The sequence below is a fragment of the Microcaecilia unicolor genome, chromosome 10, assembly GCF_901765095.1.
Source record: "Microcaecilia unicolor chromosome 10, aMicUni1.1, whole genome shotgun sequence".
Lineage (NCBI taxonomy): Eukaryota > Metazoa > Chordata > Amphibia > Gymnophiona > Siphonopidae > Microcaecilia > Microcaecilia unicolor.
Window position 1 is genome coordinate 123,857,616 of NC_044040.1, and position 16,786 is coordinate 123,874,401.

At 44.4% G+C, this 16,786-nt stretch overlaps 1 protein-coding gene across 3 annotated transcripts in view; it reads left to right on the forward strand.

Moving 5' to 3' along the window:
- The window catches only part of PARL (presenilin associated rhomboid like), a 598,848-nt gene that overhangs the window by 345,158 nt on the left and 236,904 nt on the right, over window positions 1-16,786 (forward strand). For all 3 annotated transcript variants that reach the window (XM_030217136.1, XM_030217137.1, XM_030217138.1), the window contains exon 7: window positions 9,357-9,427. In XM_030217136.1, the coding sequence (XP_030072996.1) occupies window positions 9,357-9,427 (71 nt within the window). The remainder of the gene's footprint in view (window positions 1-9,356; window positions 9,428-16,786) is intronic.

Genomic DNA, 16,786 nt, shown 5'->3' on the forward strand with positions numbered 1-16,786 from the left:
TTGGAGGGTCATTGGGATAGGAGGAAATGTCCTATTGTGGATTAAAAACTGGTTGAAGGATAGGAACAGAGAGTGGGGTTAAATGGGCAGTATTCACAATGGAGAAGGGTAGTTAGTGGGGTTCCTCAGGGGTCTGTGCTAGGACCGCTGCTTTTTAATATATTTATAAATGATTTAGAGATGGGAGTAACTAGCGAGGTAATTAAATTTGCTGATGACACAAAGGTTATTCAAGTCGTTAACTCACGACAGGATTGTGAAAAAATTACAAGAGGACCTTACGAGACTGGGAGTCTGGGCGGCTAAATGGCATATGACGTTAATGTGAGCAAGTGCAAGGTGATGCATGTGGGAAAAAAGAATCCGAATTATAGCTACGTCATGCAAGGTTCCACGTTAGGAGTTACGGACCAAGAAAGGGATCTGGGTGTCATCGTCGATAACACACTGAAACCTTCTGCTGAGTGTGCTGCTGCGGCTAGGAAAGCGAATAGAATGTTGGGTATTATTAGAAAGGTATGGAAAACAGGTGTGAGGATGTTATGTTTAAATCATTTTTATTGGTAACAGATTGCATAGTTCGTACAAGTAATTCTATATGTTTAGTACCACATTTTAACACTGTAACTCCCCATCCCCCCCCTCCCTCTCCCCCCTTCTCCACCCCAATGGAAAACATACACAACAATTGTCATGTTCTTTCTATTACATGTTCAATAACTGACTTCTAGATTCAGAGGTCAACGTTGTTAGAAACGGGCTCCATCTGTCCATAAAATGTTCTAATTCTGTATGAGGTTGCTCCTTTGTCTGTATCCTTTCCAGTCTCATGAGATTTATCATTTGAGTTCGCCATGTCTGAATCGAGGGTCCTGTGATCTCTAGCCAGTCTATTAGAATAGCTTTCTTTGCCATCATAGTGGCTCTCTTCACGAAGGCTACATATCCCTTAGGCCCAGGTTTACTGAGTTCTGGCTTGCCAAACAGTAATAGAGGGGTACACCTCCATTTAGCCTTCCATAAGCTCTCAATTTGTCTAAGTAGGTTGGTCCAGAAGCGGGTGACTCTCGGACAGTTCCAGAACATATGTCCTAATGTCGCTCCACTTCCTTTACATTTTGGGCAAGCTCCATCTGTAGACAATCCCATGTGGAATGCCCTGCGTGGGGGTACATAAAGTCTCAGAGCAAATCGATATTGGAGCTCCCAGTGTGCAGCCCATGATGACATGCGTCGTAGCGAGAGAACGTGCTCCATGAACACATTAGTTGGTATCTGTATTGGTAGATCTTTCCCCCAGTCTCTGGCATACTTAGCATAGTCTAATTCAGATTTGGTGTCTTTAATATGTCTATGATGATAATGCAATGGTACTTTCTGTTGTGAATTCAAGGACAGTGCTGAGGCAAGCTCCTCTTGTACATCCTCTGCAAGGTCTTCCCAAGGCAAACTTGAGATATAATGACGTATTTGCCAATAATGAAAATAGTCATTGGGTCCCAATATTTGTAATCCTTGCAGTGCAGCTTGAGGTTGTAGTTTCCCTTCGTCAGTGATGATGTGCTGAATATAGGTAACTTTCCGTTCTTTCCATTTTCTAAATATTCCATATATGAGACCTGGTGGGAATGCTGGGTTGCCACATATGGGAAGCAAATGTGTCACTTTGTGGGAACATCGGTGCAGTTTGCATACCCAACCGCCCACGTTTTTTGCGCTGTAGGTAAGATGTGCGAGATCTCTAATGCTGGAGATATGGGGCATTGTAAGCCATGGAGAAGACTACTGAAGTGGTATGGTCCAAAAAGCTCCAGCTCTATCTTTGTTGCAGTGAAATCTGTCGTACCTCTAAACCAGTCATTTAAATGCCGTATAGAGCTTGCCACAGTTAATGATCTGATGTCTAAGAGGCCCAGTCCTCCATATTCCTTTGGGGTACAGACCATAGCAAGGGGCAATCTCGGTCTCCTCCCCTTCCATAGAAATTTTGTCAAAGCTGATTCAGTTTTTGTTCATCTGGTCTTTTTATATATAACGGTAGGCATTTGAAATATACAGCCAGCAAGGTACTATCATCATATATACAATGCTACCCGCCCTAAAAGCGATAAAGGCAGCTCCTGCTATTGTGCCAGTTTCCTTATAGTTCTCAATAGTAAGGGCTGGATATTAGGTCATAAAGTTTAGACAGGTCCTGAGGGATCTGAACACCTAAATATTTGATCTCTTTCCCCTGCTTAAATTGGGCACTTGTCCTCTAGTGTTGTAGTTTTCTCCCCGCGGGTACATCTGCATTATGTAGGATTTCTGTAAATTTATTTTAAATCCAGAGAGTTTACCAATTCTGAGGTTCTTTGTATCAGCTTTCGCACTGAACTCTCTGGACGATGCGGGTCACTATCAGCAGATCATCGGCAAATGCCATCACTTTAACATTCTCTCCTCCCACCTCTACTCCCACTATTCCTTGTTCTTTGACCAGTGTCCTCAGCAGTGGTTCTAGGGCTAGTAGAAATAATACCGGGGAGAGTGGGCAGCCCTGTCTAGTTCCCTTCGAGACTGGGAATTGTGGGGGTGCGCATTCCAGTAACTAGCACAGCTGCTGTTGGGTTTGTATATAACGCCTTTATCGCTTGATAAGCCCACCCGTGTATTCCTATATGCTGGAGCACTTCAAATAAATATTCCCATGTTACACTATCGAACGCTTTCTCAGCGTCTAAGCTGATTAGCGCAGACTTTATCTGTGCATGTTGACAGTGCCCCATAGCCAGTAGTAGCCGTCTTACATTCACTACTGAGTGTTGATTGCGCACGAATCCCACTTGCTCCGGTCCTATAAGACGAGGAATGTATGTTGTAATCTGTTAGCTAGCACTTTGGCTAAAATTTTTACGTCCACATTTATAGTGAGATTGGACGATATGAATCTGCTTATTCTCTAGCCTACCTGGTTTGAGAATTAGGGTTATCAGGGCTTCATTTGCATTGGGGGGAATTTCTGTTTTTTACCACTTCAAAATAATCGTGTAGTGTTCCTATAATCGAAGGTCCTAAAATTTTATAGAATTCACAGGTGTATCCATCGGGGCCTGGGGCTGAATGTGTGGGTAGGCACTTGATGATTCTTGTAACTCTCTCCCTGATATCGGGTCCCCCAAGGCTCGTGCCTCCTCTTTAGTTAGCTGGGGCATGCCCGTATTATGCAAGTATTCTCGCACTTTGGTCAGGTTTGGAGCTTGTCCTTGCTTGTACATCGTACTAAAAAAATCCTGAAAAACCTGCGCCACTTGCTCCCTCTTGTATTGAAGCACATCCTCTTTATCTTTTATCGCTGTGATCACTCGGGGCCCTCCCCTTTGTTTAACTAGCCTTGCCAGTAGCGCCCCTGACTTAGTACCTAATTTCTGCAGCTTATATTTCCTAAGGACTAATGCCTTAGAGGCTCTCTCTTGAAGTAGTGTATTTAACGCCACCCGTGCCACCTGCAATTGTTCTTTATGTTGGCTTGTGGGAGCTTGCATGTACCTACGTTTCGTTTTTTGGAGTTTTCGCTCTAGCACACAATAGCCCTCGTCATTTGCGCTCACGGTTTGCTGTGTATGCTATGATCTCTCCCCTAATGACAGCTTTCGCCGCCGGCCAAATACATCTGGGCGATTCTTATATTCTGAATTAGATCTATGTACTCCGCCCACCGGCTTTGTAAGTATTCCTGAAATTCTGGGCTCTCTGCTAAGTAGGATGGAAAACGCCATCCTGAGGGGTTGAATGTGCTATTTGACATCTGCAGGTCTGCCCATACCATCGCGTGATCTGAGATTTCCTCCGGCCCAATTTCCACTGCCTCTATTTGTGAAAATATCTTTCTATCTATTAGTATGTAGTCAATCCTAGAGAACGTTCCATGCGCCCTAGAGAGATGTGTGAAATCTCGAGTGTCTGGGTGTATTGTACGCCAAGCATCCACTACGTTAAGCTCTTGCATAAATTGGTTTAGAGCCCTTTTACCAGGCCCCCCCTCTCTCCGCGCGTCTAGGCGCGGAACAGTCCATTAGGGGGTCCGCCACCAAATTGAAGTCTCCCATTAGTAGTATTGGTAATGACTTGTAAAGTAAGCATGAGCGCACTAGCTGGTCGTAAAATGCCTTATCATATTGGTTTGGGCCGTATACAGCAACTACTAGGTACTCTTTGTAATGCAGCCAAAGATGGATAATGACAAACCTCCCTAGGGGGGTCGCTTTCTACTAGGTGTGACTTGGCTACTAGACCCTTTCTGAGCAGAATAGCTACTCCATGCTTTCTCCCTGCTGCCGAAGCTGCATGTACTTCTCCCACCCATCCTTGTTTCAGTTTTTGGTGCTCATCTGAAGATAGGCGAGTTTCTTGTAAGCAGACCACATCTGCTTTGTGCCTCTTTAAGGCAGCTAGAATCTTAGTTCTCTTTACTGGTGAGGTGACTCCTCCCACGTTCCAAGTTAGAAACCTTGTTACTGTGCCTCTAGCCATGGACAGTACTCAGTAGTTCTATTATGCGGATTCTCATGATTTGTGGGGTCCCCGGTGCCCAGCTCACCAGAGCGTCCCTGTCTCTGTTCTCTTTAAATATCTTTAAGTCCCTCTCCTCATCAGGAATAGTAACAGCCCTTTTCTGATTATATAAACAGTATCTATCAGGTTCCCGAACTTCTGTTTCTTCATGTGTATTCCTCCAAATCCATTGCTGTAAATATGTTTGCCTCAACCCTCCCTCTCTTCCCTCCCCTCCCCTATTCCCTTCCACATTCCCTTTTATCTCCCTTATTAACCCTCCACTCTCCATCCTAAACAGCGGTTGGAGAAGTGTAGATCTTAAGATGGCGGCTTCCCCCCCATCCCCTTGCATGCTCCTCACCTCTGTTCACATTATTCCACTACATAACAATGAAAAATAGAAATTTAACATCATTTCTGGACAGTTGTAACATCAATTCAACATAGTTTTATATTAACTTTCGGTTCAATATTCAAACATTTTGTCAAACTTTACCATCTTTATGTGTGACCTGCATTTCCTTAAGAGTCCTTTCTTTACCGGTCAGTCATTTCGCCCTTGCCTCTACAGTGGGGTCGAACTTTAGTCCTTGCTGCGCCTCTTGCAGTGTTGTAAAGGTTTTCCATGACCCCTCTATTTGCACCTTCAATAATGCTGGATACAACAGCCTGAAGCGTTGCTTGTTATCTGCCAAGTGTTTGCAAATGGGCCCAAAAGCTCTTCTCTTTTCTTGGACTGCTAGGGAATAATCCTGAAACACCCTTATGGGTGATCCCTCAAATATCAGCTTGTCCCATTTTTGTCGGGCCCCTCGCAAGATTTCTTCTTTGTGGATGAAATTGTGACATTTGATAATTACAACTCTTGGCCTGTTGCTCATATTGCTTCGCTTCCCTATGCGATGTGCCCTCTCTAGGCAAAGCGGCCCCGCACTGTCTGAGAGAGCAAACTCCGATTTTAACCAGCGCTCTAGTTGAAAGGAGAGGGTGCGATCTGGGACTGATTCCGATATGCCAATTAGGCAGAGATTCGATCTTCGGGACCTATTTTCTAAGTCATCGATGTGGTGAGTTAATGACTTTAGTTCGCTTTGTAGGTCTTTTATTACCAGCGTTCTAGCAGCCTCCGCGTCTTCAATGTCGGACACTCGTATCTCTAGCTCCCCAGTTCTTCGAGTTGTCTCGTCTAATCTCGTTTCCATCCCAGCTAATTGGGCAGCTAATTTGTCGAACTGAGGGGCGATTGCAGTCTGCACCACTTCCATGAGTTGAGACAGTTGAGCGGCATTGAACACTGAGGCGGCCTCCTGCTTCGGGCTCGCCGCCATCTTGCCTTCTCCGTGTCCGCGTTGTTTTTTCTGGTTCTTTCTTTACCGTCCTGCCTGGCATTACCCTGCTTTCACGGACAACAAAGGAGTCCATAGACAACGTGTCCGCTCTGCTCTCGGTATCTGTTGCAGTTGATTTCGGGTGGAATTAGCGTTGGGTGGGGGGGGGGTTAGCCCAGGAGAGATCAGAAACACGTCTTCTTCTCTCTCAGTCCATCACGTGATCCGTGAGGATGTTATAATGCCGTTGTATCGCTCAATGGTGCGACCGCACCTTGAGTATTGTGTTCAATTCTGGTCGCCGCATCTCAAGAAAGATATAGTAGAATTGGAAAAGGTGCAGCGAAGGGCGACTAAAATGATAGCGGGGATGGGACGACTTCCCTATGAAGAAAGACTAAGGAGGCTAGGGCTATTCAGCTTGGAGAAGAGACGGCTGAGGGGAGACATGATAGAGGTATATAAAATAATGAGTGGAGTGGAACAGGTGGATGTGAAGCGTCTGTTCACGCTTTCCAAAAATACTAGGACTAGGGGGCATGCGATGAAACTACAGTGTAGTAAATTTAAAACAAATCAGAGAAAATTTTTCTTCACCCAACGTGTAATTAAACTCTGGAATTCATTGCCGGAAAATGCGGTGAAGGCGGTTAGCTTAGCAGAGTTTAAAAAGGGGTTGGACGGTTTCCTAAAGGACAAGTCCATAAACCGCTACTAAACGGACTTGGAAAAATCCAAAATCCCAGGAATAACATGTATAGAATGTTTGTACGTTTGGGAAGCTTGCCAGGTGCCCTTGGCCTGGATTGGCCGCTGTCGTGGTCTTTTCCCAGTATGGCATTACTTATGTACTTATGTACCCATTCCCAACCAAAATCTCCCACCCTAATACAGAAAACCAAGAAAAGAACTCCCTCCCCACTCCCTTTCCCATCCCCATTATACCCCATTTACATACAATGTCCAACCAAACTAATGGACGAAGGGTCAGTGTGGGAATGCCCCCCCCCCCCCAATCCCTCAACCCACCCTCCTTGAAACTATAACAAGCTGAACCAGTAATATTATGGTTACATTGGTCAACTCTAAAGTACAAGAGAAAGCAAGGACAGATAGCTTTCCAGAATTATATGAAACAACCTTTAAAAGCAAAACAAAACAAAAAACAACTACACCTATTGAATTCCCTTCAATGAGGGCATTGGAGTAGTAACCAAACTTTAACAAGCGGTGAGGCAGTTAACGAGTAAATGAGTACATACTAACGCAGAGCTAACTACGTTTCTACCTCTCCCAGGAGCAGAGAAAATACTTACTGTGTGCACACCCTTTCTCCCCTTCAGCCATCCTTACAAGAAATCGACCATCCCTCCCGTTCCTGGCTTTCAAACTCCGCATGCTCACATACAACCCCCCCCCCCCCCCCCAAAAAAAACATCCACACCTATTGAATTCCCTGCAATGAGGGACATAGGAGTAGTAACCACACTGTAACAGGCGGTGAGGCAGTTGACAAGTAAATAAGTACATACTAACACAGAGCTAACTATGTTTCTACTTCTCCAAGGAGCAGGTAAATACCTACTGTGTGCACACCCTTTCACCCCTTCATCCATCCTTACAAGAAATCGACCATCCCTCCCGTTCCTGGCTTTCAAACTCCGCATGCTCACATACAAAAAAAAAAGTGGTTATATTGTCTGTGCAAGATACAGAGCAATATAAACAGACGGTAACAACAGGCTATGATTAAATCATAAGCATATCCAGGAAAGTCCGCATATCAAAAGCAAAGCATTGCCCACAGTCATTCTAAACATTTTTACCAGCTCAGGTCTCAGGTAGTCACAAACCAGCACAACACTCCATTGAAAGAACCGAGTTCAGGTCAAATCAGACTAGGCATCGCAGCTTGCAGTTGATCGCCACAGCCCATCAAGCCATATTTGTAGATAAAGGCAAGTTTTTTAAGAAAGCCTGAGCTGCCTCGGGTGTATCAAAGATTTGAGGTTTGCCCTCTGTTATATCCTGCCTGCCTTAAGATTTTTACAAAGCAAACTGAATGTGTCAGCGATGTAGATCTGCAAAAACAGGAGCATATGCCTGCCTCAAACCCGAGACCTGAGTTGAGAAGTCCAGGAAACACAAAACCATTTTATTGTCATAGGAGATGGGGTCCTTTGTTCTAATGGCCCTCAGGATTTCAGTTTTATGTGCAAACTTCAGGATCTTGAATATGACCACACATGGACGAGACTCCGCCGGTCTCTTAGGGCCCAACCGATGGTCCCGTTTTATACGGAGAGGACCCACTGCTGACTGCAACCGCAAAGTAGAAAGTAGCCAAGTCTCTAAAAATGGCCTCAGTTCCGCGTCTGCAATACTCTAAGGGAGGCCGACCAAGCGCAGATACCCCCTCCGAGATCGATTCTCAATGTCGTCCTCCTTGTCTTCCAGCGATCGCATTCTATCTTGTAACGTAGTGTTCAGGGTAGAGAGTTGCTGCACTCTGTCCTCTAAATCAGAGATGCGCTGGCAATGTGTAGAAAATTCACCTTTTAAAGATTCCAGTTTCTCGTCTACAGTATCCAACTTGTCTGCAACCTCCTGTAAGCGTTTATCCAATGAGTCCGCAATGGCCTTCTTCACTTCTGAAACAACTTCAGCCACCCATGCGGAGTTTACAGAGGAACTATAGGAGTCCTCTCCCGCCACCCTCTTGGAATCACTGTGCTGTAGTTTCTCTTTCTCCCGACGTTGTGTCTTTGTAGACATGACTGCGGCCAGAATTATTTCACTTTCCACTCACTCGTGGGTTCTCCAAGCCCTTAATATGCTAGTTCAGGTACTGATATAAAGCTCATGGAGGGTGAAGTTTTGCGATCAGGGCCTGGGAGCTCTTCCATTTATGCCCGCTGTCCTAGCACGGCATCACGTGACCTCATTAACATCTCATTTTAAAAGCATAGAATCTCTATCTGCCTTCTAACCTTAGCTTAAACTCAGTCTATCCAGAGCATCTTGTACATTGCAGTTTAATCTTATCTGGCACTTAGAAAAGATGGCATTGTGAAGAATGAAGGGTTTTCTCTGGAGGATACAAGGACAATTTATCAGCTAAATATTTGGGGCTCCCCCTGCTTAAAGATCTTAATCTAGCGGGTGATGAATCATTGAATTCTGGCTGTTTTAATTAAAGGCATTCAATGTTCACTATCTGTTTCTGTTATTAGCTTCTATAATCCTCCATACAGACTTCGTTCCAATCCATTGAAAAATTTAGTTGTAAAATGTCTGTTGAAGAAAGCTGGTGCTCCACCTGAAGAGTTCCATAGATTTGGAGCTGCCACCAGTCAGTGCCACAGACTGTGTAAATTAGTAGTTCTGATTAGCAAATTGTTCTATTTTGTGTCTGCAATTTGTTTTAACAGTTATGGTATTTTAAAGATACAAATATGTTTTTGTAATATTGATTTCTTTGCATGCTTTTAGGTGTTATCTCTACTTTCGTCAGTTATTTCTGTAAAATAGCCACAGGAAGAAGTGGGCCATCACTTGGAGCAGTAAGTAGTTACATATATGTTTTGTTCACTTTTTACTGCTGTACAAAACCATGCTTGATAACACACACTGCAAATGCCATGCCAGATCATTAGTATACAATCATTGTAACTTTAAAGCAGAAAACTGCTTCTAATGTTAAAACAGATTCCAAATTAAGATGATAAAGCCTATGACATTCTTTTTTATGTATCCCAGCCATTACTGACACTGCCTATTATAATAAGGGAACTGGACCTATATGGTAAAGTGGCAGGGCAAAACTCCTGGTTATCCCTACCCTTTGGCTGTGTTTTCTCTGGACATCTCTCCCTTCTTTCCTTGTCTATCATTGTCACTGCATTTATATCTTTCCTAAAAAGAAAAAAAAACAATCTCTTGGCTCTGCAAATAGTGTGATCTGACTGTTTTAATCTGCTCTGCATATAGTGTGCTCTGACTGTTGTGATTTGATTGTTGTTTCTAACTGGTTTATTGATATCTGTACATGTGAAAAGGAGATTTCAGATTTCAAAACTGCTAGCAAGTATTAGAACTTTTTTCCTTTCCTAACAGTGTGCTGAGCTCCCCCTCCCCCACCCCATTCCACCTGGTCCTTCTGCAGACATTTTAATTGCTTAGGAGGGGCTAAACTGAGCAACCTTGTGGTGGTCTTCCTTATCTCCTGGCTGAAGGAAACTCACACAGCTAAGACTTGTGCTGGCTAAACTCCTGGTTATCCCTACCCTTTGGCTGTGTTTTCTCTGGGCATCTCTCCCTTCTTTCCTTGTCTATCATTGTTACTACATTTATATCTTTCCTAAAAAGAAAAAAAAAACCTCTTGGCACTGCAAATAGTGTGGTCTGACTGTTTTAATCTGCTCTGCATATAGTGTGGTCTGACTGTTTAATCTGCTCTGCAAATAGTGTGGTCTGACTGTTTTAATCTGCTCTGCATATAGTGTGGTCTGACTGTTTTAATCTGCTCTGCATATAGTGTGCTCTGTTGTGATTTGAATGTTGTTTTTAACTGGTTTATTGATATCTGTAAATCTGAAAAGGAGATATCAGATTTCAAAACTGCTAGCAAGTATTAGAACTTTTTTCCTTTCCTGGAGATCGTTTTAAAACCTAAGATATTCCACAGGTTTTAAACTTTAAACCCCCACCACCCTGCCCCTCAACCCACCCACCCCAAGACTGACACTTCCTAAATAACTTTCCTAACTATTCTACTTATTACAAATTAACTCCACCCAAATTACAACTGCCTCTGATTGCCTATGTATGGCTGAGGAGTAAAGTTAATCTTGCACACTATTAACCCCATCATAGCATACCTATTCATTCCCATTCCAACAAATCAGGATGACTTTTATTCTCTAATAATTGTGGTGTTTCAGTTTCAAGGCCAATTATCTGGAGACTTAAGGCTTGTCCTGTCTGTCATCAGCTTGCTAGTTTAAAACAGGAGCTCAGTAAGGTAAAACAGAAATTAGATGCACTTAAAGCATCTTCTAAGACTACACAAAACCATACAGCACAGAATCAAGCCAAATTCACACCACTGCCTCCAAGGATAAAACCACCTAGGAATAGATGGTTCACAGTAGGCTCAGGCAGACTTCGATATGTGACATAGAGGCATCCGCCCCCACAAATGTTGCCCCTAAAGAATTCTTTTGCTCCATTACAGCATGGCAGTGGTGTAGCCAAGGGTGGGCTTGGGTGGGCCCAGGCCCACCCACTTTGGGTTCAGGCCCACCCAGTAGCAGCATACCTATGATGCCCCACCAGCCGAAAACTCCTAACAAGTGTACATCCTGCATACATTGTAAGTAGCAGATCTTCACCTGCAGTGAGCAGTGACATACATACTGCTCGCACCGGCCCCACAGCCTTCCCTCTGATGTATTTCTGCCGAGGTTGAAACAGGAAGTTGCATGAGAGGGAAGGGTGTGGGGCCAACATGAGCAGTGTGTATTAGTTGCTGCTCGCTGCTGGTGAAAATATGCTATTTAAAAGGTATACAGGAGAGGGGGGATGTTTGAGAGACCATGTGGCATTCAGGCGAGAGAAGGAGAGACCAAATCACCTGTGGGACGGGGCGAGATTCTTCTGCCCACCCATCTTGGGCCCAGGCCCACCCAAAATTGGGTGTCTGGCTACGCCCCTGCAGCATGGTGATGATCCTGAAAATAGAACTGAGGCAGAAGAGAAAGAAATGAGGTTGGAATAAAAGGATATGAAGGTACCCAAAGAGAAAAGACAACCCCAAATCACAAATGTTGAAGCACATACCAGGAAATGTACATGGAAAGCGATGGCCACAAATGCTCGCAGTTTAAGCAATAAAGTTCATGACCTTCAAGCCCTGATGTTGGAGGCAGACTTAGACATTGTTGCAATCACAAAGACGTGGCTAAATGGTTCCCATGAATGGGATGCAAACATACCAGGCTATAATCTATTTAGGAAGGATAGAGAGAGTCGTAAAGGTGGAGGAGTAGCTCTATATGTGAAAAATGATATCACGGCGACTGAAATGACAGGGACCTGGGGAAAGGAAGCGATATGGATCACCTTAAAAAGAGAGGATAGAACCTCTGTACATGTGGGTGTTGTCTACAGACCTCCGAAACAATTGGAGGAATTAGATAAAGACCTGATTGCAGATATTCAAAAGTTGGGAAAGAAGAGAGAGGTGCTGTTGCTGGGAGATTTCAATCTGCCGGATGTAGATTGGAAGGTTCCATCTGTGGAATCGGAAAGAAGTAGAGAGATCGTGGATGCTTTCCAAAGCGGTTTGCTCAGACAAATGGTGACTGAACCCACGAGGGAGGGAGCGACGCTGGATCTGGTGCTCACAAATGGGGATAGCGTGTCAAATATCCGAGTGGGTGCCCACCTGGGCAGCAGTGACCATCAAACGGTTTGGTTTGATATTACAGCTAAAGTGGAGAGCGGCCACTCAAAACTCAAAGTTCTGGATTTCAAGCGTGCTGACTTTAGTAAAATGGGGGAATGCCTGAGGAAGGAGATGATGGGCTGGGAGGAAATATGAGAAGTGGAAGGACAGTGGTCCAGGCTGAAAGAAGCTATAAATAGGGCCACAAACCTTTATGTAAGGAAAGTAAATAAAAGCAAGAGAAAAAGGAAACCGATATGGTTCTCCAAGCAAGTGGCTGAGAAAATAAAGGCTAAAGAGTTGGCGTTCCAGAAATACAAAAAAACTCAAGAAAAGGAACAGGAGGAGAAATATCGGATGAAACTGAAAGAAGCCAAGAGAGAAATACGTCTGGCGAAAGCGCAAATGGAAGAACAAATGGCTAGAAATGTAAGAAGGGGTGACAAAAATTTCTTCAGGTATATTAGTGAAAGGAGAATGACTAAAAAGGGAATTGTGAGACTAAAAGATACTGCAAACCGCTATGTGGATAATGATGAAGAAAAAGCAAATTTGCTAAATAGATACTTTTGTTCTGTTTTCACAGAAGAAAATCCTGGAGAAGGACCGCGATGGACTGGAAAAAGTACAAATGAGATTGAAGTGGCTAGAGCACCGTTCACGGAAGAGTGTATGAACAACTTGAAAAGCTAAAGGTGGATCCACCCCAGGATATTGAGGGAGCTCAGAGAGGTTCTGGTGGGTCCTCTTAAAGATTTGTTTAATATATTCTTGCAGACGGGAAAGGTTCCGATGGATTGGAGAACGGCGGAGGTGGTCCCTCTTCACAAAAGTGATGATAGGGAAGAAGCTGGAAACTACAGGCCGGTAAGCCTCACTTCGATTATTGGAAAAGTAATGTAAGCGATGCTGAAGGAAAGGATAGTGAATTTCCTGGAAGCCAATAAGTTGCAAGATCCGAGACAACATGGTTTTACCAAAGGGAAATTGTGCCAAACGAATCTCATTGACTTCTTTGATTGGGTGACAGGAGAATTGAATCAGGGACAAGCTATAGACGTAATCTACTTAGATTTCAGCAAAGCTTTTGACACGGTTCCCCACAGGAGGCTCTTAAATAAACTGGATGGGAGGGGAGTCACGTGATGCGCTGAGAAAGCAAAACGCAAATCTCTGCTCTCCGAGGCCGAACGCCCAAAACCATCAACTATCGGTATTAAATTGCCCAGAGCTAGTCGGAAAGACTTTAAACGAGTGAAGAGAAGTCGTGGATGGACAAATTTGTCGAAAAGCCAAGCAAAATAATGCCTGCCCGGAGCGTAAAAAAGGAGATAGAGAAACCGCAAGCAGCAGACTTGGGCGCAGATCGTCAGGCGCCAAGCGGCGGGTCCTCCTTCACAGAAGAACAGCTCCTTCAATTAACCACCGCAGTGACACGAGTGCTGGAACTGCGCTTCGAACAACTGTCAGCCCAGATAGGAAGCTTTGAAACCAGGCTAACAGATGTCACAAAGCAGGCCGGTGAACTAGAACACCGACTCTCTGAGCTCGAAGACTCCCATCCCCCGCTGCAGCAGTCTGTAACTCAGCTGCAGGACACGGTGAAAGTGCTCAATGAAAAGCTGGACGACCTCGAGAACAGGTCCAGGCGCAGTAATCTGCGCCTAATCGGCCTGCCAGAATCGGTCAGTGACACCGCCTTAGCCCCGTGGTGGAGAAATGGTTGAAGTCAGAATTTGCCCTGTCAGACCACTCGGCCCTATGTTTGGAACGGGTGCACAGAGTGGGCAGAGTGCAAGATGGCCGACAGGCCCCGCGTGCAGTCATTCTAAAGGTGCACAACTATCTGCACAAGCTGGAGATTCTGAGAGGCTACAGACTAAAACGGGAGACCACCATGTATGATGGACATCTCATATGAATCTTTCAAGATTACTCGGCCTCCTTGCAAGAACGACGGATGAAATTTAACCCGCTATGCCGCCGGTTAAGAGGAGATATGTGCAAGATTTTCCTGATAATCATGAAGGCCACAGTCAATGTGGCCATTGTGTATATTGCAAATATGCTCTGGTTGCAACAACTATTGAGAACCCGATTACAGGGAAGGATTTTGTGTTAAAACACTCCACGAATTGTGAAACAGCTCGTGTAGTGTATGGCATATGTTGCCCTTGTAAAAAATGGTATATTGGCCAAACAGGAGAATAAAGGATCGCATTGCAGAGCATATAAGCAATCTACGGGTACAGAAATTTGAGGCACCACTGGTTTCACACTGGGTGGAGCTCAAACATGAAATACGGGATGTATCCTTTGTAGTATTATATCAATTACCTAGTACCTTTAGTGGGGACGTGATGTCTGCATTGATTCAAAGGGAACAGCGCTTCATTTTTCAGTAGCGCATGGTAATCCCGTCAGGTCTTAACAAGGAGATTGATTGGTGGGCTTTGTCCCACCTATCGGGGATTTAAATTTGTGAAAGGCAGTATGGGTGTATCTATTATGCATCTACCGGCGTTCTGGCCGTTGGAGGGAGAGGAGTGTAAGCTGTTCCTGCCTGAAGGTAGCCACTAAGTGATATATATAATGAAAACATTTTGAATTACTTGTTTAGTAAGATAGTAATGTATATATGAGTAATAAGAAGTGAAATTGCATTCGTAGTGGGATTAGTTTTTAGTTACACTGCATTTGGTTTATTTTTATAGAATGGTGTTTCCCTGATGACGCTACGGCGAAACATGCTCGCATGTAGGGCACCAACAATGGATAACAACCGGGAAATGGTTTAGTGAACTCCAAAAATTTTTTTGATTTACAGCACTGCACTATTTAAAGTGACTGAGAGCATTTCTGGGGAGTGGGAACACTCTGTCAAATATTAAGATAAGCAGCTGTATAATTGTGGGAGTATACACATAACATATAAAAGAACCACACATATAAGTGGTAGATTCATTACACTCGAAGTAAAACATCATATAAGATAGGTAGGAGGTGGAGTGCAATGATGTACCACAAGGAAAGCATTATATATGGCTGCTAGTCAGTCTAGAAATGTTTTTCCAGTCACTGAGCACTATTTTGAATGCAAGAGAAAAAATACATAAAAAAACGATTGGTGATTGGTGAAGTAGAGTTACTTAGTAAGATACACTGTATAAGTTATATAATAGAAGGGGTTATTAGTTTACATTTAATTAAAATTCAATGCCAAGAAATGCAAAGTGATGCACTTAGGGATTAGAAATCCACGGGAGACGTATGTGTTAGGCGGGGAGAGTCTGATAGGTACGGGCGGAGAGAGGGATCTTGGGGTGATAGTATCTGAGGATTTGAAGGCAACGAAACAGTGTGACAAGGCGGTGGCCGTAGCTAGAAGGTTGTTGGCTGTATAGAGAGAGGTGTGACCAGCAGAAGAAAGGGGGTGTTGATGCCCCTGTATAAGTTGTTGGTGAGGCCCCACCTGGAGTATTGTGTTCAGTTTTGGAGGCCGTATCTTGTTAAGGATGTAAAAAGAATTGAAGCGGTGCAAAGAAAAGCTACGAGAATGGTATGGGATTTGCATTACAAGACATATGAGGAGAGACTTGCTGAACTAAACATGTATACTCTGGAGGAAAGGAGAAACAGGGATGCTATGATACAGGCGTTCAAATATTTGAAAGGTATTAATCCGCAAACGAACCTTTTCCGGAGATGGGAAGGTGGTAGAACGAGAGGACATGAAATGAGATTGAAGGGGGGCAGACTCAAGAAAAATGTCAGGAAGTATTTTTTCACGGAGAGAGTAGTGGATGCTTGGAATGCCCTCCCGCGGGAGGTGGTGGAAATGAAAATGGTAACGGAATTCAAACATGCGTGGGATAAGCATAAAGGAATCCTGTGCCGAAGGAATGGATCCTCAGGAGCTTAGTCAAGATCGGGAGGCGGGGATAGTGCTGGGCAGACTTATACGATCTGTGCCAGAGCCGGTGGTGGGCAGCGGGACTGGTGGTTGGGAGGCAGGGATAGTGCTGGACAGACTTGTACGGTCTTTGCCAGAGCCGGTGGTTGGGAGGTGAGGATAGTGCTGGGCAGACTTATACGATCTGTGCCAGAGCCGGTGGTGGGCAGCGGGACTGGTGGTTGGGAGGCAGGGATAGTGCTGGACAGACTTGTACGGTCTGTGCCAGAGCCGGTGGTTGGGAGGAGGGGCTGGTGTTTGGGAGGCGAGGATAGTGCTGGACAGACTTATACGGTCTGTGCCCTGAAGAGCACAGGTACAAATCAAAGTAGGGTATACACAAAAAGCAGCAAATATGAGTTATCTTATTGGGCAGACTGGATGGACCGTGCAGGTCTTTTTCTGCCGTCATCTACTATGTTACTATGTTACTATGTATGATGAAAGGCAGTGTGGAGCAACAAGTTCATGATGATCAAATAATATAGGGTCTTGTGGGGTGATGGATCAAGTTCTGGTCAG